We start from the raw sequence: 23,479 nt of genomic DNA, 5'->3' as shown, positions 1-23,479 counted from the left end.
TTAAGAGAATAAAAAAAAATTCAGAATTATTCTTAAAAAAAAACTAACATCTAGCTATTTAAATTTTATTTTTAAAATTTTTTAGTGGATATATCTAAATTAATTAAAATATATTGAAATTGATGAATCCATTTTAATTTATTTCGTTATTTTAATTAAAATTTTGAAATACTAAGGATTAAAGGGAAATGTTTAATTAAAATATATAAAAAATTAATATATATAGATATATATATATTTGTAGAATTTAACCTAAAGTTTGGACATTTTTAGAAAATAATAATATTTGTCGTCTCTGTCATCCTACTAAAACCCATCTGCAGATGAACGCCTCTGGCAAAAACCCTTTTCGTTTCCGTCCGGAATCCACGAAGCACAGTGATGTCTGCTCCAAAGTTCATGTATTTCGGCACTGCAATCTCCCGAACTACATCCAGAGCTCTATCGCCACTCCTCTTCCCTAGAAGACTCCCGCCGAAGCTCATATCTTTCATCAAGTGCAGTTCTTCTACAGGGCTTGATTCCGCCAGCAGTGGCGGCGCTGATGCTTCTCAATCCTACTCCGGCCTCACTCACCACCCCTGGCCTGAATGGGTTTCCTTCGTCGACGGTCTGAGGACCAAGGGTTACTTGGTCGAACCTACTGTAGAAGATGGAAACGGAGATGGGAGCGGCGGTGATGCAACTACGACATCTGTGAATGATTACAACGACATGAATGTGTTGAAGGATGCTTGCCTCAACTTTGCGCGCGAACGCTACGATATTTTCAAGTGAGTTTTGTATTTAGAGTTTGATGTTTTTTAGAATCGTGTACTGGAAATTAAGCTGATACGGTTGCATCTTCTGGGATTGAATGGTTCATACCCCTGAAAGTATTCTAGCGACGAATCTTTAGGGTTTTTGGATATAATCTCTAACGCTTGAAATCAACTTGGGGACTTCTTGTTATCTGGAAATGGATGGTTCATACCTGAAGGCCATTGCGTAGTTCAAGTTCAATTGCTCAAATTCATCATTGGAAGTGGACATACCCTGTTTTTTCACAAATTAGAATCCTGGTGATTGTATGATTTATTATCTATTGTGCAATTTGTTATGTAATCCGGCCTGTGATTGTTCACACAGCTGATCTCCATATCCCGTTTGAAAGAATTTCATGGCCCGTATAGTTTAAGATTCTGGATTCTCATTCCTGCCTAGAACATCCTTGTTGTTCTAGGGAGGGAAGGGCAGTGTCTATGTTTCACTTGCATTACTTAGTATGGTATTGATTACCGCCCTTGTCTCGTAGGGAAGTACGTTTCTCAGGGCTTGATTAGAATCTGTTGCTTTTTCTTTGTGCAGGTCATTGTCCACAGATGATATTCAAACCCTTGTGAAGGATGGATGTCCCAATCTCTTCCGGAAAGTTGTTAATTCAGCTAAGAGATTGAGGGCTTACGTGCAACTAGACGAAGGGGACGTATGTAGTCTCACTTAATTATCGTGGTCATTTTTTCAAATGATAGAATCACTTGTATCATGGCTTGGTTTACTCGTTTCATTTCGATATATCTACTTTGTACAGGTTTGTAGTACTTGCAATCTTCGAGGCTCCTGTGGTCGAGCTTATGTTATTTTAAAGGAAACAGAAGCAACTGCAAGAACTGTGGATATAGCACGATTATTGTTGACCTATGCATTGGAGCCAGTTGTTTTGTCTGGAGGGGACAAACCTCCCGGTAGAGAGCATGTTGAAGTCTCTGCGAGAAAATTGCTTTCTGAGCTATTGGAACTGAGTGAAAAACCCATTGATGCATCAGCAGTGAAGGCGGATACGAAATCTACCCGAAGAAAAGAAAAACCATCAAAATTTACAGATGATGCTTTATCTCAAGATGTTGAGATGAAGAGAGGAGATTGGATGTGTACGAAGTAAGTAATATCTGAAGTGTAACTTCATTACTTCTTTGAACTACTTTTCTATTAGCTTGAATTTCTTTTTATCTTTTGGTGGTTGATTATTCAAGAGATGATTAGATGAATAGGTTACTTTAGTAAGAAATCTTGCCACTTATGCCCTCAACGTTTCCGATGGAATTTAAATTTTAGGCTGCTATCCCCATTTGTGGCCTGAAAGAGACCTCGACCTTGACGTGAATGCTTACAACTCTCCATTTCATTGCATCATAGGATGATAGGAAGTTTTGGATCATGTTAAGCATGGATATTCTTCATGAGTATTTCATATTACCTTTAAGCTTTACATCTTTGTGTCGGATGACCTATGGACGAGACCCGAAATCTGCTTCATTTATCTTTTGATATTTCTAACTAATACTTCCTTTTTGCAGATGCAACTTCTTGAATTTTTCGAGAAACAGAAAATGTTTGAAATGTAACGAAGATGGTCCTAAAAGAGTTCATGCAGATGATATTGAAATGAAAAATGGAGATTGGATCTGTCCAGAGTAAGCAATTGTTCAATCTTGCTCTCAAAACAATTCTTTGGTTTTTGAATATTTGTACTTCTCTGCTGAACTTATTTATGAGATCCCATATCCATTGGAGAGGGAAACGAAACATTCTTTATAAGGGTGTGAAAACCTCTCACTAGCAGACACGTTTTAAAAACTTTGAGGGGAAGCCCAAAAGAGAAAGCTCAAAAAGGACAATATTTGCTAGTGGGGGCTTGGACTATTATATTATTGATAAACTTAATAATATTCTTATGAGTTCCGTTGCCTAGAACAACTGTTGCAACAGTTCGAAGTATCACTACTGTTGTTTAAACTCTTACACATTCCATTCGTTTTGTAATAGGTGCAAGTTTATGAATTTCTCAAGAAACGTTAACTGCTTAAAGTGCAAAACCGAGGGGCCGAAGAAGATTGATGTCGGCGAAATTGAAATGAAGAAGGGAGATTGGGTCTGTCCGAAGTAAGTTCATTACTTATCCTTCTGTCACTTGATCAATAATGATCTAGTTTTCTATCACAGTAGATGTCCACACTTACGTGCAATTTTCATGTCAATCTGTTCTAGCATTCACTGAAATTTGTTTCTTGTTTGACAATGCTGTGTTCTCTTCTGGTGCATTTACCTACAGATGTACATTCATGAACTTTGCCAGTAACAAGAAATGTTTGCGTTGCCGAGAACATCGCCCGAAGAGGGAAATGAATCCAGGAGAATGGGAATGCCCCTCGTAAGTTTACTCTCGCTCGCATCTTTTACTAACATCGTGTGAGATTGTGAGAATCTGAGTATACGAGGATTTGAACCTCCGACTTTAAAGAAAGAACTACATACTGATAACCGTTGCTCTTCTGTAGATGTGACTTTTTGAATTATAGACGAAACATGGTCTGCCGGAAGTGTGATGGTGAGCGGCCTAAACGAGGAGCAAGTGACGAGTATGAGGAGCAGCTATGGGAGTCACCCAGGGGAAGATGATGTCCAAAGCCGACAAATTGATTAAAATTTTGGGATGTTTGGTGATTGGGTAATTTCTCCATTTATTATATTATTTAATTTGGCTATTAGTATTTCAATTCCAAGGGACATTTGTACGGTATCCACTAGTTTTGAAGGTTTTATCCATTAAGAAAGTTTTCTATGATCAACTTCCTCTCCTCTTCTCTCCCTTTTGTCAAAATTAAAATTAAAAGTATTTCCAAATATGTCTTTTAATCATTCAAATATTAGTTCTTTTTTACTTATAAAAGTAATTTTTATGAGTAAAATTGATTTTGAGTGATACAGAAACATGTTTTTGAAGTGATTTTGAACTCACAAAATTGATTTTATCTATTAGGGACAAGAAACGGACGATGCATGGGAAATTTATATATGATTACAAGTTTAACAAATATTTTCATGGTCCCTAAAAGCAAGAGATTTCAAGCTGAAGGGATTTTTTACCTTGTTTATTTCGAGAAGCTCGAGCTTTTGGGGCTCATCCGCTGTTAAAATATATAAGGAAATATAATATAACATAAAATAAACCAAATTTGATACTCTAATAACAAACCCTATAGGTTGACGCCACAAATTCCACCCCCAAAAACCATATTTTGACTGATGCTCAACTATATCAAGTATACTTGAACTGTTAGATAATCATAGTCGGTAATAGCATCACTGTTCTCATCGCTATTACATAACCGTACATAAGATTTTCACATCTTACAGCTCCTTAAGGGCCATAAATAAATCTAGGGAGCGTGTCGGGATTATTTATCTTAATATGTCTTTTTGGTAGAAGAGTATAGGATAAAAATCTAATTTTCTGTTCATAAGATGATTCCACATTCTCTAAGAATCCGTTAATTTTTTTTTTTCTTAAACAGTTTTTGGTATTTTAAGGAACCCACATGAAAAAAAAAAAAAAACAAAAATCATAGTAACTTTATGTGGCATTAATGGAGTTGGAAGTGAAATATAGAATTAGGGTTACTGAGGAAGAGGAAGAGAGGTCATTGGAAGTGGAAGGAAGCAGCTTCTTCATTTTAATTTCTTCGATAGCTGATGTTATATTCTTTTAATTTTTCGAATTATTCTCAAATTTAATTCCATTATGTTTATAATTGTGTAATTAAGCAGACTACTAAAATAAATAACATCTTTACTTTGGCCCCAAGGAAAGCACTAGAATTTTCAAGCTTTTTTTGTATGGTCAAACAAACAAAAGGAATATGGAAGACGAGGGGAAGGCATAATCCTTGCATCCCAAGTAACCCATGACCGACCACCTAGCATTCCACTTCTATATTAGAGCTTTCAAATTTCATTTAGAAATCTGTCTCAACGCTCTTTCAAGTTTAGCAGTGTTCTTTTTGGATTACCCATCAAGAAGAACCCTTTCATCAGTGCACAGAGAAGAAACCACCACAAGCAGCCCCAACAATGGTGTCCCTCACCCTACAGAAGCGGCTTGCTGCCAGTAGTCTCGACTGTGGCAAGCGCCGAGTATGGCTCGATCCCAACGAGACCTGCAACATCTCCTTAGCCAATTCTAGTAAGTACAACAACTTTCCAAGAACTATCATCTGGTTTTTTTCTTCCTGTTGAACTTGATCAGTCATGAAGTTTGCTTATGAGTGCACAACCATGTTTAAGAGGAGAGGAGAGAAGAAAAGAAAAGGTTTGGCAAACATGAATAATTGATTCTACCACATACAGATTTAACAAAAGAGTGAACAATGAATTCTTTTGTTTCAGGAAAGAATTTTGTACCTGATATTAACAATTTAAAAACATTTTAACTAGAAAACACTTGAAACTGTCAGGAATGAGCATCAGAAAGCTCATAAAGGATGGCTTGATCATCAAGAGGACGACAACAATCCACTCGAAGTTTCGATCTCGACAAAGCCGCGAAGCAAAATCAAGAGGACGACATTCTGGGTATGGAAAACGAAGAGGAACAAAGGAAGCAAGGTTACCCACAAAGCTGCTATGGATGAGAAGAATGAGGATCCTCCGAAGATTACTGCGCAAATACAGAGAATGTGAGAAGATAGATAAGCATATTTATCATGAAATGTATACTAGAGTGAAGGGAAACGTCTACAAAAACAAGCGTGTGCTGATGGAAAACATTCACAAGGTCAAGTCCGAAAAAGCATCAGAAAGAACACTTTCTGCACAGGTCGAGGCCAAGAGAGCAAGAAACAGTAAAGCTACAGTAAGCGTTGTAAAGCAGAAAGATTACACTGCCACTACAGGCTCTGGCAGCGACAAAATTCACACATTCAGGGAATGTCTTTCTTATGGAGTGGAAGCTTCATAAAACAGTTGATTAGAACATAAGTGCATAATTGTCCTTTTATTTTTGCAAGATCATATGTATTTGTCTATTTGTATATTTGTCACCAGTTCTATATTGTAATGTTTGTTATTTAGGCTACTTTTTATTTTTCATAGCATGCCAGAATTTGAATAAGTATTGTAGAGGAAAAAAAATAAGTTACAAGTTAAATGGAAGTTGTGCATAACCATTTATTAACTATATGCTTTACAGTATGTAGCTTGATTGTCAGTTCAAATAGAGGGAAGAAAGCATCATACTGCAACTCATAATGCTTTTCCTGCAGAACCAAATAGATGAATCTTCTCTGCAATCACAGCTTTCATGGATTCTTTGGCTGATTCCATCACATGGACTAAATCTTTGCTGGGGCTATTCAGTGAATCCAAGTATGCCTTCCGAACCTCGGTGTTTACGTTGAACTTTCTCACTCCGTTCTCGATGCAAGCCTGATGAGAAATTGATGCAAAGAGAGACGATCCTTACAGGTTTATTTCTTTAAAGAAATAAAATTTGACATGAATTCAGCAATACAAGTACAGTGTTTTGCAAATTAGTTCCATTTTTATGACTCCTGAATACGAACGTCAAGAAACTGAGCATGTCTCGGCTATTTAACTGTTTCGTTCGTTCGTACCTTTATGAGGTTCTCAGGCAAACCGGAAGCTCCGTGCAGCACCAGGAAGACCCCTTTTCTTGAGCTCAGAGCATGCAAATCCTTGTTAGAGAATTTATCAGAATCAGTCAACTCATATATAAAATTATGATAGTTCAAGGATTACCAATAATTCAAGGTTCAAATAACAAATTTCAATTAAAAGCTAAATATTTGGTCTCATGACAGAGATTACATCATTTCTCAGCCATTCGCCTAAACCCCTGGAGACATCTTTCAATGTGCCACAATTCAGTTAGTGACCACGAACAATCGAAGTAGCCTAAAATTTCTGATTGTAACATTAGCATGGACTGCAGATGATGCACATAATCAAACTAACAATGACTTGAATATTCTTTTATTTTATAGGAAACACAAATCATTTAATTGATTGATGAAATAGATTACAAAAGACCCATCTGTAATTAATCACAAAAAAACACCTCCAATATGTCAAGAGGGTCGACAGGCTATAAATACAAAGGGAAGAGATAAAAATATTTAGGACTTGAATATAAATATTTGTATACTAAACCTTGAGCAGATTGAGTCTGAGATTCGGGCCACTTGCTGGATATTTGCCATGGACATTACCGATACACACTGCTAGAGCATCTATACCAGTCTCCTCAATAAACTGTTGAGCCTGAATTGTTTGATATTAGTATTATTTTTCAATGCTAAGCTAAAGAAAACCTTTCTTTAAAGCAGAAAGAGAAGTAACCTGGGATACATCGGTCAGCCTTGCTTCATAATCTTCGACAGTCAAGTCATCTTCTGTTCCTGATAATCTACCAAGTTCAGCTTCCACTAGCATGTCTTTTGATCGAGCCAAGGAAGAAATGAACTTTGTGTAGGCAATATTTTCCTTAAATGGAAGATGTGAACCATCTGCCATTACTGAATCAAATCCCTAATAGGATGAAAATAAGGAAAACAACTTACAACCAAGTAACAAGTAAACTTTTTAACATTAATACTTGATAGGAAATCAAATGGCAGTGCTGGAAACATATTTAAATAGCCTGTAAACATACCAATTCAATCGCTTCTAACAGATCTTCCATCGAATTTCCGTGATCAAAGTGAACAGAGATTGGTACCTACAGAAATCAATAATGAGAGATCCACGTTTTAATCAGAATCTCTGTAACGAAAAGGACATAATATCAAATTATCTCTCATCCTACTTAGGGCCTCATGTCCAGATATTTTCCTGGTAGTTGGTTGGCAGGTTTTAGAAGATGAGAACCGAAGCTACATTGTCCATCAATACTTTATTGGTTGTTCCATCCAAGGGAATAATATACGCATTAAATTGGACATTATTATTAAAAATAACCAAATTTATAATGCTTAAAAACCAGAGTCCTATTCCTTCCTCTTTTTTTCTTCCCCCCCTTTTTTTTCTCCGCGTAATTTCAGAATGAAAATACTAGCAAAACAAATAATTTGAAGCATCTCTACTTCTTCATGCTCTTTTAGGTAAATCATAAGATTAAAACTGAACGTAGTATTTGTTACACTTTCACATTCTATAGCAGCCTCTTATTGAAACCTGAAAAAATTCAGAAATATTCAATGTACACTTAAAACTAAAAACCACATCCTGCAAGAGTAAAAAAAAAAAAGAAAAAAAAAAAGGATACAAGTTTTTAAGTTTTGTTTTTCATATTCTATATAATCGATGCTATTTCCCCCTCTTTTTTGTGAATGATCATTACTTACACTGGCTCGTTCAGCAGCAGCAATACAGCACGAAACCAAAGAGAGCCCTCCTTGCTTTAAGGCACCTGGATGGATCTGGAAATTTGAAGAATTTGTGATTTTTTTAACACTAAATGCAAGGAACCTGATTTTATTGATCATGTTTTAGAAACAGGATCTAACAGTATCTGTAGATGAACTAAGGGTTTTGTTAACCAAAAAAAAACAGGAGAATAATCTGGATAACTCCTATGAGAAGGAATAAATATGCAATGCAATCATGACAGCTCTCTTTACTGCTTTTCATTGGTGCAAATATTCGCACCCTTCCACCTCTTAGCGATTATAGTCTTTCTTTATCATTTAACCTTGGATATTTTTCTTGTAACCCATCATTGCCCATCGGTGGGTTTAATTACATTCATTAATGAAATCTTTTTATCTCTAAAAAACAAAAATCATGAAAGAAAAATTTTATTCTTCTTTTTTGGCAAAGGTCATGAAAGCAACGAAAAATATTTTAGCACAACTTTTAGAACTTTTGTAGGTAAAATACTATTTCTCTTATCTCTTTTCAATTTTTTTTTTTTAAAGGCAACTAACTGGATCATAAAAAGAATGTTATGAATATATTCACGTACAGTCTACAGATCTCAGCAATCTGCCATTTGTCAAGGCAGATCACATGGTAATCAGAAACGGGCAAAACTAATTGATAAAATAATACATGATATAACTCAGCTATGGGTATAATGTTTTATTATTTAAACCATATGGCAACATACCTGTAATATGGCAGGACTCTGTTGTTCTTCAGCAGCAGCAACAACAGCCTGAACTCCTTCCAAATTATAGACATTGAACGCTCCCACTGCATAACCACCTCGTTCTGCATTCTTCATTTGGAATGACATATTCAGAAATTTAGGGCATATTGCTAGAGAATTGTTTCCAATAATTTAAAAAAAGCGTGCAAATTTAAAATCAAATAACCCTTACAAGAAGAATCTCTTTTGAAGAGGAAAGTCTGGCAGGAAGGGCCCAAGAACTGACTACTTCTGCTAGTGCTTCACTGTTGCCAACATTACCTTAAGTAACATAATTCGAAATAGTCAGAGATCATAATCAAGTTATTACAAATTTAAAAGTCTAGAAAAAAAGAGAAGACATCTTATCTAAATTTACCTGGAAAAACAATGTATGGAACTCCAGGATGTCTACTTTCATGGCCTAGTTGCCACAAGGGAACTCCAGAAAGGGCTTGTCCAATTATCTTAGCACATTTTGTTCCAAGAGCCTTCGTAGCAATATCTGATGAGGTAATTCCACCCTGAATTAAGAAGATAGACAAATTGATGAACTGTGAGCTGTCGTCTAACAACAAACTTTCCACATTATCTTTTATTGATGAACTGTGAGCTATCGTTCAACAACAAATTTTTCAGGTTGATAATATGATTTTGATGTAAGCATTTAAGCATCTAGCACTTGTTTGATCCCAATTTCAGGTGCCAATATGCTAAATCATATCAACCACGCATGATCAGCTTAAGAGGCAGAACCAATTGTTCCTGCAGCATGCACGTACTTCGGGGTTTGGAGAGAGTCCCTCATATGATAACAGCCGACATATTAAGCATGAAGGTAAAAGAGAGGGGGGAAGAAAACTCGGTTTTTGGTACCTTTGCAAGGATGTAGCGAGGTTTTGTATTTATCCGCTGAACTATTTCCACTAGTGCTGCACTTACTTTGACATTGATTTCTAAACTCTCCAAGGGACCTAATCAAAGAACGAGTAGCTACCTCAACAACACAAGAAAAAGAACCTCATACATTCCAATATACACTGGTAGAAGTATGTGTGTAAATGTATCAGTATCATAAATTAAGCTATAGAAAAGTTAGAATGACTAACTTTTTCCCGTGATAAGTTCTCGACTAGTCATAATTAGAGTATCTTTGTGAGCCCTGAGATAAATATCTGCAAATATAGCTGCTTTTCTGATTTCCTCCTCCCTCTCTTCCTCTGAACTCATGGAAAGTTTGGCAGCAGAAACCTGATGGAGAAGAAGAAAAGTAGTCACAAATATAAAAATGAACAAAGTAATACATGCAAAACAATGTAGTCTGCACCAGTTATATGAAAGGAATGTTAAAAATATGTTCTGTACTCAAATACAAGGAGTATGTACTATACTGTCGACCACAAACAAGGAAATGTTCAAAGGAGGAGCACAGCAATAGAGAGATTTAGGATGAGCACAGATTCAAGGAAAAGAGCAACTAGTATAAATTGGGAAGGAAAAACTATCTTATTTGGCGCTATCCCAGGTTCCCTCTTAAGCTTGATTGAACACATCGATTACATTCACTTGTTTTCTACTATTATGAACGCTTTGGTAAGAATGTCAATTATGTGACAACAAAAGGTGTGCAAACATGACCAATTTCCAACCTTTTCTGTTATGAAGTGTCCATCTTCTTACATATGCTTCATCTTGTCCTGCTAACTATCACATGCATTATCATTGGAAAGTCTCATAGGAAAATGTTACATAATTTGAAGTGTCTCCATATTGGAGATGGAGCATATGGTTGAGGGAGTGTACAATCTATGGGAGCCGAGAGAGGTTTTTGTAAGGTTTTGGAAGATGAGGCTCAGTATGGTACGTTTTTGGAGTGAGGCTGAATGCTATCCATGCATACAACCAAGATGCTATTCTTCCCCCAGTTTCATATTCAAAGAGCATAGTGCTATCTCATAAGCTTTGACAGTAGTAAGAAAGGGGACTTGTTGGCTTCGACCTTTTGAGTTTATAAGTAAGAGTATAAGAGGTCGTTAGTATGGGTACAAGGGTGCTATACATTCATCTATTTTCATACAACCTAGTCTGTTACCATAAGATAAAATAAACTTGCAGTATGTGAATATTAGCACTTTTCACAAAAGAAAAAAAAAAAAGCAAACAGAAAAAAAGGAGGTACAACATAAAAAAAGAAATCCATAATATATGTAAGAGAAGGATTAACTAGCATAAATGAGAATGAAAACCCATATTCAATTGTATAATTGCAAGATCACCTCGATACATCTTAAAAATGGGCTACATCGCAACTTCAGCTCTTGAACCTATGACATCATGAGTGTAGATAAGTGAAATACTAACACAACAATAAGTGAAAACACATAATGTAAGGAAATTTAAAATCATTGATTCTACCTGTTTTGTAGTTTTTGGAACATATGAACCCACAATTATAAGACCACCCATTCTCTCTTTCTCAATTCCAACATCCTTCGGCAAAAGAGGAGCTATTGGAGTTATTCCAATCCTGGCTGATACGAAACTGGCAGCAGTTCGACACAAGAAACTCTTGCCCTTTATTTCTGCCTGTCAAGTAAAAAAATAATCTGATGAGTATTTTCAGTAATAAAATATCAACATCAGGTAAGTTTAAAGGAAAACTCGGAAAGAGACATCAGAATACTACCAGAGGGAATTTACCTTGATCATTCCAGCAGCAAAAACGGCCATATCCCTTTCACTAGCGGCATTAACTATGCATGTCATTCCCTGTTTTAGCAAAACATAAGACAGGTTATAATATTATGTCCTACGTAATGAAAAAATAGCACGGAATACACCTTTCATTGAAAAGGTGAATTGTACACAAAAATATGAAAGCCCCATAGTCAAGGGAGTTCACAAAGAGACACTTCCATTGGCTTTGAATAAAAAAAAGAAATAAAGTTGCAAAATGTTCAGAAAAAAAAAAACCTCTGACTAAAAGCCACAGAAGGCAAATTTTCCAATATTGTGAGAGTATGATTACCACTCCCATTTATTATTAGTCACACCAGTATATTCTAGGGATTTATTTATATGTATTATTACCTAATATCTACGGATTTAGATAGATTATATTTAAACTGGTATCTAGGATTTTTCTTCTTCTTCTTCTTCTTCTTCTTCTTCTTTTTTTTTTTTTTTTTTTTTTTTTTTTTTTTTTTTTTTTTTTTTTTTTTTTTTTTTTTTTTTTTTTTTGTCTTTTTGTATTATAAAAACGTGTATCTCTTTCAAAATAAATGAATTGAGAGCAAGATAGTTTATACTTGCAACAATTTATTGTTTCAATCCAATATCCTTACAGCTTCCATACATCTAGGATTTGGGGATAAAGTGGATTGAAGATGCTGAAATTGAAAGATGAATAATAAATAAGAAAAAATATGTTAAACGAGACAAGAAAATGCAATATTCCGTTCCATGGCATATCCGCATATATACCATACCTTCTCTAAGCTGCATAGGTGCTTGCAAACAGTATCTGGGCCACCCTTTCTTAAAAGTTGAATAGAAATAGACGTAACAGTGTCAGCTTGTATGCGTCCAGCTGTTTTCTCTTCAACCCACTATTATCAGAAGATGGGAGAAAAACGTTAAGAAATTACTACACTAGATTTTTATTTACAGCACAATATAATAAATGACGAACCTCACGAAGATTTGAAGATTTATAACCAAAAGTAGCATCTTTTGCAAACTCAGTGTCCCCCGCAGGGATAAGCCTGCATACATGTTCATAACAAACAATGCAGGCTCACTAAACCATCATGAATAATCAAAATATTCATTAAAGGAAAAGAATGTTACACATCAGAATCCGCAACATAGTGTATATCGTCAACAGTATAACGGCCTCCTTGGAAAAAGAATGGACAAATGATCCATGCATCCACTACACCTAAGACTGAAATAGCAGCATCGGCTTCCTAGACAAATCAGACTTTCTCATGTTATGACAATTAAGTTCTGACCCAACATTGCCAGGTAACAACTGAGATACTACTTAAGCCACTCTATATACCTCGGGAAAATGACCTCGTAAGGTTGAGTCACCTCTCAAAACTACAGTGTAGTCGCTATGCTTGACACACTCGGATGCAGCACGTAAGTTAATGCAGATTTGTTCAACTAATGCCCCAGCCTGTAAAGCTTGTAGCATACTCAGTACTATAATTGACGATATTGGTACACTAGAAAAACTATATTCTAATAGTACGGGAACAAGTGGTGGGTGGGAGAGGGAGTCGGATATCTACCTTTTCAGAACTCAGTGACCTTGAGTTGGTCAAGATAAAAAAGCATTTGGGTTTTTTACGAAACTGTTCAATAAGTGAATCAAGGGTCCTGCAAAGATCACGTGAAGATTAAACCACTTGAAATTTACCTACTCCGGAAGCAAATGTACATTCTTTAGATTAAACAAGCTTGAAGTTCACAACACCTTACTTTATATTTTATGAAAAACAATAAATTCATTGTATAAAGTTGGCTGGTTCGTTGCTAAACAACTGTCCCACAAAACCATATTAGTGTCTTAGAAAGAATGAAGCTCACCATTCAGTTAAAACATCAATATCATGAACAGTTTGAGTTCCCGTTGGATCATCATCCAGCACAACCAAAATTTTTGAATTTCTTTCATTTAGTTGTTGAATATCAGCAATTACATCTTGCGGCCATTCAGGAGGAAGAGATCCCAACAAAGCTTCTTTCTTAAGAGTGGGAGGTTTTCCTTTAACCTTAACACCTGTAAGCGTCTCATAAACCTATGGCATCACATGGAACTCAGTAGACCATATGTTGCAACAGAATCATGGATTTTTATCTTTTGTTCAACTCATTAAAATAAGCTGATTTCCACAAAACTATCTCTGGATATTATTAGCTGTCACATTTTTTCTTAGAAATGTGCTTTTATTGAAACAAAGTGATGCATGACTTCTCCATACCTTCACTACTCCAGCATCATCTTGACGACCCCAGCCCGCAGCAGAACCTGAAATACATCAAAACACAGATACCATCCTAAATTGTTGTGAAAGATGCAATTGGACCAGCACTATTTTCAACAAGAAAGTTATTGTTTTCTACTGTTTAATAAAACTGAGCAAAAGGCGGCTGAATTGGCCCAATTTTTCGTTTGTCACATTTATAAGAATCTGATATTGTCTTATCTGGGTTAATGAGTGAGTCATTATCTCGTATCATCAATCATGTACATTGTAATTGGATAAAAATGATTAAAAAAAGAAAGTAACTAAATAGCAATGAATGGCCACATTGTGCCATACCTGCCAGAAACAATTGATGTGCCGCCACGGATAAGTGCAGAGGAACTTTATGAGATGCACATTCCCGAGAAACAATGCCCTGTAGAATATAATTTTTTTTTATATTGAGAGATAATTATAGGATTACAATTTCTTCCTTTGAAGTCATCAATGGATATTTTGTGCTGACCAGGTCCTTCACAAAGATGTCAAGTGCGGAGTATGGTGTATAATCATCATCCAGCATATGTGGAACTCGGTTTTCAAACATCCTGCAACCAAATGGGGGTAGAAGAATTTTATTACTATGGAAAATGGATGGGAAAACGTTATGCATTTAAGTTTCTTGGAGGCGGCCAACTCTGCAAGAATGATTATATGTAAGATTGACAGTCTAGCTTCTTGTGATCCCAGGAATGGTTGCTTTTCTATTATTTATTAGGCCAAAGTTGTTAACAAGAACGAATGCAAACTCTTATCCAAAAAATAAAATAAAACAAAATAAAAGGATGCAAGCCTGTAATGGTAGGAACATAAAATAACATTGAACTGTTTTAATTTCTAACCAATCCCCATATTTGTTCAGGTTTTCGATCTACTTTGTCATGGTGATTGTTATTCATCTGTTTTTATTATTTATTTAATTATTTTTACACGAATGGGTTTTATTAATTGTGAATTACGATAGATGATGATGCCAGACCTTCAGTGTCTACTCTATACTAAAATGAAAAAAATATATTTTAATTTGTTTACCAGATACAATAACTTGTACGATTCAGCTAGAATCAGGCTGTGCTAGCTCTTCTTTTCCAATTCTTGTTAGTAGATTTTTTAGTTAATAAATAAAGGTATTGCATGATGAACACTGACAATGCACTTACAAAAACATACGTATGTACAAGTTAGATGTGAGAATGGAGTGGCTGAGAGGATGGCTTTAGATTCAATTACCAAAATAGTGCTTACATCGGAAAAGGCAAGCAATGTTCCATTCTGGAATATCTGGCAAAAATGCCTTAAAAGATGAAAAATCTCACAGTAATTGGACAATGTTAAGATAAGGATGTACCAGGATGTTCCCTGACTATTTAGGATGACGTCAAATAAAATTCTAGTATTGAGACCAAGTCGAGCACCAAATGCCATTGCCTCTGCACCCGATGCTATATGAACTCCAGCAAGCAATTGATTTACCATTTTCACGCCGCTGTAATTAGTATGTGAAAAATATTGGTCAGGCTAACCATTACTCAGAGAAACAACATAGCCATATGAATGTGTAGTGATGACACGAAACTGATGGTTGACTGAAAAAAAATTTGAAGGCTCTGGTTAACACCCAAACGATCACATAAATGTGAGCCGATCAATTCTTGGAATATTGAAATACCTTCCTGCCCCGCAAACTCCTTTAATAACATAAAGCTTCTCACTCAAGGCTGTTAACAAATAAAAACCAAATAAAGTGGCATGTCATCTTCTAATATCTGGCAACAAAACATGTCACATAATTCTTATGCCACTTTTCAGCTTCACTACCTGAGAGGACTAAACCAGCGCTCCTAAGTGCTTCATTTGTCCCAGAAGCCATTATCTGCATTAGAAAATAGCTATCATCACTTTTTGAGGTAAGGGAACCCAAAATTTAAAGGAACCGAAGTCATTTGAGAGACAGAAAGCACACCGTAAGGGTTCCGTTTGAGGCCCTTTGAACACCACCAGAAACAGGAGCATCAACCAATTTAAAATTCTTGCCCTCATCTTACATATTAAGAAATGATGTCAGTTCAATCACCGATTAAGTATTAAGCATTCAAGTTCGGCAGAATTTTTTAATCATGCTTAAGTAAACATATAATAAACGTCATGGAAGTACTTTAGAAAGACTTAGTATTGAATAGTGATTTAAAGGATGACGTTAGTTCAAACACTGAATGAGGATCAAGCAATCATAGTTTTACTGGAATTTTTTTATTCAAGCTAAGTAGACATATGCACCACTGACGTACTTCAGAAAGACGTAAGATTGATTTTGCACAGTGATTTAGAATAACTTCAGTTGACGTATACAAGATTTCTCATCAATTGCATAGTGATTTGAAATACTGGTCACATTCTCTTAATAAAGAGCATTTATCTTAAAAATATTGAGTAAATTCTGTAGGACATACTTCCCAAGCGTTGTTCTAGTTGGCTCACATATCCAGGAGAAACTGTAGATGACAGAATAATCGAAGCTCCATATGGAAGTGCTATAAAAAACAAGGAAATTATGGAATTAGTATCAGCTCATATACAAGAAATTGTATGCTGAGAAGTAAGTGTACCAGAGATAGCCCCAGCTTCTCCATACAGAACGCTCTCCACTTGTGCTTCATTTGTCACCATAATAACAAGCACTTCAACATCTGAAAAAGGAAATTTTTAGGGAACAAGGAGAAAATGGCTCTTTCATTTCGTAAACTATAATAGGATAGTGGCTCCTACATATTGTACATATATAATTGAAAACAAGTTATTGAGCCCAGGATGCTACTAAAGCCATATATCAGTTTTCAACAGAAAACTGATTGCCCTACCACTGAAGACAATAATGTTGTAATCCAACAGCTACAACATAGTAAATGGTTTTAAATATAGTCAGAACACGTCAATTGAAGCAGATGTGAAGCTAAATCAACTAATAATTGCGATGCAAAATAGTATATTTTACCTTTTGATGGTAGAAAATGTTATCATTAGAGATTCAAATTACTTTGGGATTTTTGTTATCAATAGTATATTTTACCTTTTTTACTCTCTCTCTCTCTCTCTCCAATCTTAGAGTGCTTCCCAAGCTTTTTTTTTCTTTTTAAAACATTTCCACTATAATGTATTCTTCTTTCCTAAATCAACTAAAATCCATTCATGTTACCGAATATCCATCAATAGTCAGTGTATAGGTGCAAAAACAAAATAGCTCAACAACTTATAGGATTTTGATAACTTTCAGACACCATTTGACCAGAAGACAAAGGACTAAACAATCTGTAACTACATTCATACAATTTAACAGCAGCGGTTCTAGATATTCCAGTTAACTCAGCAAAACTACAACAATTCATAATGAATCATTGAAAATTTGATTAATCTTTATAGAAGAAAATTTGATGAACCCTTTTAGACGGATGAGCAATCCACACGTTTTAAGTTACACAAACAGTTCTTAAGAAAACAACAATTAAAAAAATTACACGATCAACAATTGGAAAATATATGTTAAATTTTATTTTCCTTATCTTTCTTCAGCAGACCTGCTAATCCTAATTTATCACAGTATATATTAACGGTGTATGAAATTTTCTGTTTACAGAATAGTAAAAATGAAGTGCGTTCAACATTGTTCTTTTCTTGATTTGTTCACCTTTACTAGCTTCTGCAGGCGAGATTCCAATCAAACCACCGGCATCAGAGAATTTAGTCAAGGTTGGTTTAAACACCTATAATGAAGAAAAAGGTTCCTTTCAGCTTTTTTCCCGCTAAATGAACTAACAAATCCATTCTGGAAATAATGAAATAAATCGACAAAGATGGAAATATATTACATCATAACCAATCACACAAAAATTTGATCTGATAAGTTGAGTTGCCATGCCAAATCCCATTGCACCAAGACCAATGAAACCCACTCGAATAACAGAGCTTGATTTCGAAATTATTTCATTTGCTAGTTGCTCAGGGCTGTATATTTCCGTATTTGCCGCGTCTGAAATATTTACTCCATATGCACCTTTCCATACCTGACAGATTTTCTGAACAATTAGATGGCAGTTAAAATAATGTCATCTTGAATAGGCATCTAAATTGTGAAATAGCATGATTCAAAAGACCAAAATTCCATATTTCCCATTTTAACCTGTTCTAACAAACCGTCTTCATCTCTATCGCCGTGAGAAGAACCTGAAAAGAAAATGAGCAAAGGTGATAGAGAAAAACCAGATTAGTATATATTGAGATAACCTCAAATATAGGAGTTACTTTAAAGTTGCATCGTGTGTTTACCAAGCATAAGTTGCTGATGAGCACTTGCCAGGAGCGGAAGAGGAAAAGTATGCGACTTGGCCTTATCCATGACAATCCCCTTCAGCAAGAGAGATTCCACTAGTTATGCCAAATAACTAATATATGTAATAATCACAGGTACAAATGCACAATCTCATATACGGCAATTTTTCAGTAATGACATGACTGCAAGGTTCAAGAGAAATAAAAGATCTTTTGATCTATAGATGATTTTGAACTTTGTTATCGTTTAAAGGTAACTGCAACTTCTAACAATTACAAAGATAAGATAACTAATTCAGTCATGGACCATTATAATAAAAAGATAGTTGATGACGAACGCAATAAAAGCTAGACAGATTGCATGATATCTTACCAAATTTTGAACCAAATTTCTCAAAAACTCAGGTCTAATATTGCCCTTTAACAAGTTGGGAACATGATTCTTGAAAAACCTGCAAATGTAGACCACCCACCCAAAATTATGATACTATTAAAGCACTGGTAAGAAGATTATGAACAAATAAATAACATTGATTAGCATTGTTAATCAATTAAGACTTCAATTTCATACTATATTATTTTGATTAAAAAATTCACAGATTGAACAACATAGATCTTGTTTGGTATCACCACTATAGGAGATTGGACATATATTAAATCTTTTTCTTAAATCATAAAGAGATTAATAAGGTGCTCGAGTACTGTGGGAGTTCCAGATTTCATTAAGGTATAGACCCCACATTTACTGATCTTCAGAAATAAACAAACCATTTTCTACTTAACAAGAGATGAAAAACATATGTACATATATTTCCAGTATTGAACATAGTATTGAACTGAAAATGAAACGCCATACATATAGTTCAATAGATCATCACCTACCAAAGATGCTAAACCCATGTACAGATCTAAATATTTAATTAACCATAAGGTAGCTATAGGGAACTAAAACTATAAACTTCTCTAAAGTGCACTTCAAATATTCTCCCTATAGTACTTTGAACAAGAATAATAAAATAATCAGGCAACTACAAGGAACTCACCATGAATTCCCAGCAGCATTTGAAATAATGTCGTAGATTATCCAGGGGTGAATTCCGGCTTTAATACCCAGGGAAATAGCTTCCAGCGAAGCCACAAAATGAATTCCTTTAAGGAGCTCAATTACCATATTTGTTTTACTGCAATATGCATAAAAGCAGGAAATACGTCAATGTGTTTGAATTTTGCTTAATCGTCGATGGAGAAAAAGCCATCCTAATTATGCATAGGCATGTTCCTGCAAACAAAAGATACCTTCCAGCATCAACTTCACCTTCAAAAATGAAAAGCTTTCCACACATAGCTGCAAGCCAATAATTTAAAATAGTTGATATCAGGACATGGTAAAAGGAACAAAGGTTTTGCATGCAAACATTTATACTGAGAACGAACCTGATAGAAAGGGTCGAGCTCTAGAAAGTGCAGCTGCCCTACCCGAAGTTATCATCTGGGCAGATAATAAATAATCATTCAATGTGACGGCAAAGAAAATACCATTATCCAATTTTAAACAACAAAAACAAAGAGAAAAAAAAATGCTATACATATAATAACTACCATGAGTTGACCGTCCAGAGCTTCAGAAACACCCTTAAAGACATATGCTTCAACAAGATTAGGTATCTCAAAATTAACTGCAGAAAAGGGGAAGTGACCGTCACAAAGGTATAGATCAAATGACTTGTAAATGCAACATTTTTAAAACAAGACACTTAAAAAATTAGCGTCAAAATTTTAACATATGAACAAGAAATGTCTTCCATTGCAGACTCTAACTTCATTTCTTTTGAGTTTTTGCTAGAGTTTTTCCCTGCAAATACAGTTCCTGTAAATGATATGAAAAGAAAATTGTTCCAATGCTAGAGAGCATAATGTTGCAAACACTCTCTGCAACAGTACCATCTTTTAGGTGCCAATATACAATTGCTTGATAGTTGGTAAACAGAAAACAAATAAAAATCCCTACTCCGCAAGCCTAACCAAAAAAATAAAGTGGCCCATTTAAAAAAGTTGGTGATAGATAATGAAAGTAATAGATAGGACATCTGATATTCACATTCCATCATCAAAGTACTGAGAAAGTTAGGGTGGAATTGCCTGTAAAAAGCTTTTTCGAGTTGTGGACATCCTTCTCCAGTATAGTTGAACGGACAAGAACAACAACAACATCCTTATGCAACCCTGCCAATTAACAGAGTTAAGTACTTAAAATAATCATATATGATACATCAATATAATATTTACCCAAAGTTCATTAAAATCATGGCAATAAGTTTCAGATAAACCTGGGATAGCATCAGAAAAAGATAAATCATTTATCAGATTGAAATGACTGTTCAATACAAGCAATGCTGCAACATCTGCAAGGAAACAAAGAACCAAGTCAGAAAGAAATGTGTAAAGAGGTCATCAAAAGATATAAGGCAAGCATTATAAGTAAGATATACGACTATCTAATACAAGCAATGCCACCTGTTGTAGTTATATGTCCAATTGCTATGCACAATGTTTCAATATATAGCCCATAGAGAAGCACTTCCTCAATATCTCGTTCAAACATTAGCTTTCAGGAATTAGATCACGACAACTTTTGTTCAACTTAAGCCAAGAGTTAAATTATATCAATCGAAGTTGCTTTTCATATTTCTACAAAGACACAGATTGCCTAGTTGATGGCGAAGCTGTGATTTAGAATCGAGCATATATCCCTAGTCAGTGATCCTTTAAGCTATCCATTCCTTTAAAAGCAAGAATATAGTTAATTTAATCCTTGGCAATTCAAAACTTTCGAAAAAAATACCATATTGTTTAATGGACTGGAATGTGAACCAAAATGAACTGCATAGCTATATTAAAGTGACATATATCAGTACTCCATAAGAATAAAAGGGGCTTTAGTTAATATTAAACATGCATATCAATGAAATAAATGACTAAGATCCAACTCCAGACCAAGTTAAACCATTCGATCTATTCAAACCAAGGAAGGTAGCCCAACCAAAGATTCTATATTATAATAGAATAGAAATCAACTTAACCAAGCAAGCAGTTTACCTTCCCCTGCCTCTATAGTACTGGCACAGCTTATTCCCCCTAACTTCGAGAATTTATCTGTCAAGGCCTGATTTATCTGCAGACAGAATAGTAGCAGTTAATATGAACCTATCGCCACTATTCAAATATAACACTGAAAGCTAACCAAGAACAACAAAAATAAATGGAGGGATATCTGCAGAATCGAATATGCTGCTTAGTGTTTTTTAACACGAAACAGTTACTTTTACAAATTCAAAAGTTAAGACGTTCGCAGATCATCTTTGAATCTACTTAGAAATGATCTTTTTTAAATGAAGAAGACTTATCAATTTAAATCGGTGAATACATGTATCCCCGGCTTCAATGAAACAGAATAAAATTTCCAAGGTTAAGCGCAATTTTTAGGGTTCGGGAAGTATTTCCCAACAGGATTACTGTTTCTAATATAAAAGCAAATGCATAACAACCCAATTTAATTAGTAGACCAACAAAAAAAAAATGGTTAAAATATGAACATATGATAAAACATTCACCGTTTCTTCATGAACATGGAGCAAAACGACTAAGAGAAATGTAGATTCTCGTCTTTGAGCTTTCATTTTCCATTACAAGTTCAATATTCGGGATCAGTTCTGTAAGACCGTACATATCCACCAAAATTCACAACTCTGTTCTAACATCATGCTTTTCCACTCGACAAACTCAAATGGAAACAAAGATGATTGAATACACGACTCTTCATTTCTCCCAGAACTGACACTAATGATATTGAATGCATTCACTTCGGTTCTTCACTCAAACTAAACATCGGATAACAATCGAGAAGTAAAAGTGTCTACGTCTATTCAACAACAGAAACCAAATTGGAAGATGAAATAAGTATAACAAACTCGTATAAGTACCTCATAAGCTTTGACTCTGTAACCGCCACGGATTAGTGAAGTAGCTAATTCGAAGCTCAGATCATCCAAACCAATAAACCCAACGAACACCATTGATGAGAGAGTTGAGCTGCTCTCAGCTGAAGACTGTGAATCTCCAAGCAGTTGAAAATTGAGATACCAGAAATCAGCACGTTGATCTGCGAGAACGAGAACAAATTGGGCCCTGAATTATTATTCTGTGATCTTTTATTGCTTTTCACCTGCAATTTTATGAATGCTTGCGTGTTACTGACGAGGATTGCCGCCATCGATAAACGAACTAATCTTCGTCAACGTGATCAAAGAGCAATTTCTTGCTTTAAATTACAAAATAATAATAATAAAGATAATAATATTTAGTTAAAATAAATTACAAATTAATTTCATTTCATTTGGGTGGTGGAAATACTTATCTTTAATTTTACATATATATATATATATTTAATAATTTTTTCATATTTCTTAAAAACGTATTTTAATTTTAAGTATAATTTTTAAAACTAAATAAAATTTAAAACACTTTTTTTTTAATTTTAACTTAATATTTTAAAATATGTTTAAAATAAGTAATGAAGTACGAAAATAAAAAATAGTGATTATAAAATTATTATAAAATAAATAAATAAATAAATAGTTATCAAACATTTCTATTCAATTTGAAATTTAAAACTTATATGTAATAGGCTAATTAATTTTAATTTTTCAAAAAGAAAATAGGTCTTATATTAAAAATATATATATTAGAACAAAAATTAATATTAAAAATTTCGACAATTAAAATAGGATTTATTAACTAATTTTGATTGAACCAAAACTAATTAATATGTCACTTTTTGTAATTTTATGCGTCACTTATTTATATATAAATAATTTAACGATGAGATGAGTTGTAAAAAATAATAAATAAAAAAAATCGTGCTGTAAAGTATATAGAATAATATGAAATCAATTTTAAAATTTAAATTCAACATTTGAGCTCAAATTCACAAGGAGGGACACAAATAAAATTAAAAAAGGAAAAACATTTGAACTCATCCACTTAATCAAAGTCTCACATCGACTAATTTATAAAATAATTATCTGTTTATAATCAAATAATATTATCTCCATTAGTATAAGGCCTTTTGGAAAGCTCAAAGCAAAGTCACGTGAAC

At 34.6% G+C, this 23,479-nt stretch overlaps 3 protein-coding genes across 4 annotated transcripts; 2 read left to right on the top strand and 1 right to left on the bottom strand.

Moving 5' to 3' along the window:
- The first annotated feature begins 280 nt into the window (after nt 1-280).
- On the top strand, nt 281-3,608 carry LOC111485691 (zinc finger protein VAR3, chloroplastic). Of its 2 annotated transcripts, none has more exons than XM_023132679.1 (7): nt 281-773; nt 1,348-1,465; nt 1,571-1,917; nt 2,337-2,453; nt 2,806-2,922; nt 3,092-3,190; nt 3,339-3,608. In XM_023132679.1, the coding sequence occupies exons 1-7, from the start codon at nt 382-384 to the stop codon at nt 3,436-3,438; spliced, it is 1,290 nt and encodes a 429-aa protein (XP_022988447.1). In that variant the 5' UTR covers nt 281-381; the 3' UTR covers nt 3,439-3,608. The 2 variants fall into 2 exon arrangements, with proteins under 2 accessions (XP_022988447.1, XP_022988446.1); XM_023132678.1 differs by having other exon boundaries at nt 3,318-3,608.
- A 1,161-nt stretch (nt 3,609-4,769) lies between these two features.
- On the top strand, nt 4,770-5,995 carry LOC111485694 (60S ribosomal protein L19-1-like). The gene is made up of 2 exons (XM_023132682.1): nt 4,770-5,002; nt 5,274-5,995. The coding sequence occupies exons 1-2, from the start codon at nt 4,891-4,893 to the stop codon at nt 5,774-5,776; spliced, it is 615 nt and encodes a 204-aa protein (XP_022988450.1). The 5' UTR covers nt 4,770-4,890; the 3' UTR covers nt 5,777-5,995.
- LOC111485690 lies at nt 5,117-22,638 on the bottom strand. Its single transcript, XM_023132676.1, has 44 exons — nt 22,547-22,638; nt 22,305-22,483; nt 21,421-21,496; nt 20,652-20,726; nt 20,464-20,547; nt 19,924-20,000; nt 19,759-19,813; nt 19,621-19,669; nt 19,368-19,505; nt 18,698-18,776; nt 18,322-18,400; nt 18,176-18,219; nt 17,865-18,059; nt 17,684-17,759; nt 16,608-16,688; nt 16,452-16,532; nt 15,965-16,041; nt 15,820-15,874; nt 15,671-15,719; nt 15,350-15,487; nt 14,468-14,549; nt 14,299-14,377; nt 13,957-14,003; nt 13,562-13,773; nt 13,264-13,351; nt 13,029-13,148; nt 12,815-12,933; nt 12,657-12,729; nt 12,454-12,573; nt 11,666-11,734; nt 11,381-11,551; nt 11,242-11,289; nt 10,075-10,216; nt 9,842-9,939; nt 9,345-9,489; nt 9,159-9,247; nt 8,945-9,055; nt 8,181-8,255; nt 7,490-7,555; nt 7,177-7,365; nt 6,988-7,098; nt 6,432-6,512; nt 6,055-6,243; nt 5,117-5,476 (listed from the first exon to the last, which is right to left on the bottom strand). Exons 2-43 carry the CDS (start codon nt 22,395-22,397, stop codon nt 6,061-6,063), a joined length of 4,119 nt encoding a protein of 1,372 aa, XP_022988444.1. The 5' UTR covers nt 22,398-22,483; nt 22,547-22,638; the 3' UTR covers nt 5,117-5,476; nt 6,055-6,060.
- Between the last annotated feature and the right edge of the window lie 841 nt (nt 22,639-23,479).

Source organism: Cucurbita maxima, unplaced genomic scaffold (assembly GCF_002738345.1).
Source record: "Cucurbita maxima cultivar Rimu unplaced genomic scaffold, Cmax_1.0 Cma_Scf00010, whole genome shotgun sequence".
NCBI classification, from domain to species: domain Eukaryota; kingdom Viridiplantae; phylum Streptophyta; class Magnoliopsida; order Cucurbitales; family Cucurbitaceae; genus Cucurbita; species Cucurbita maxima.
This window is presented reverse-complemented; position numbering and strand designations above follow the sequence as displayed.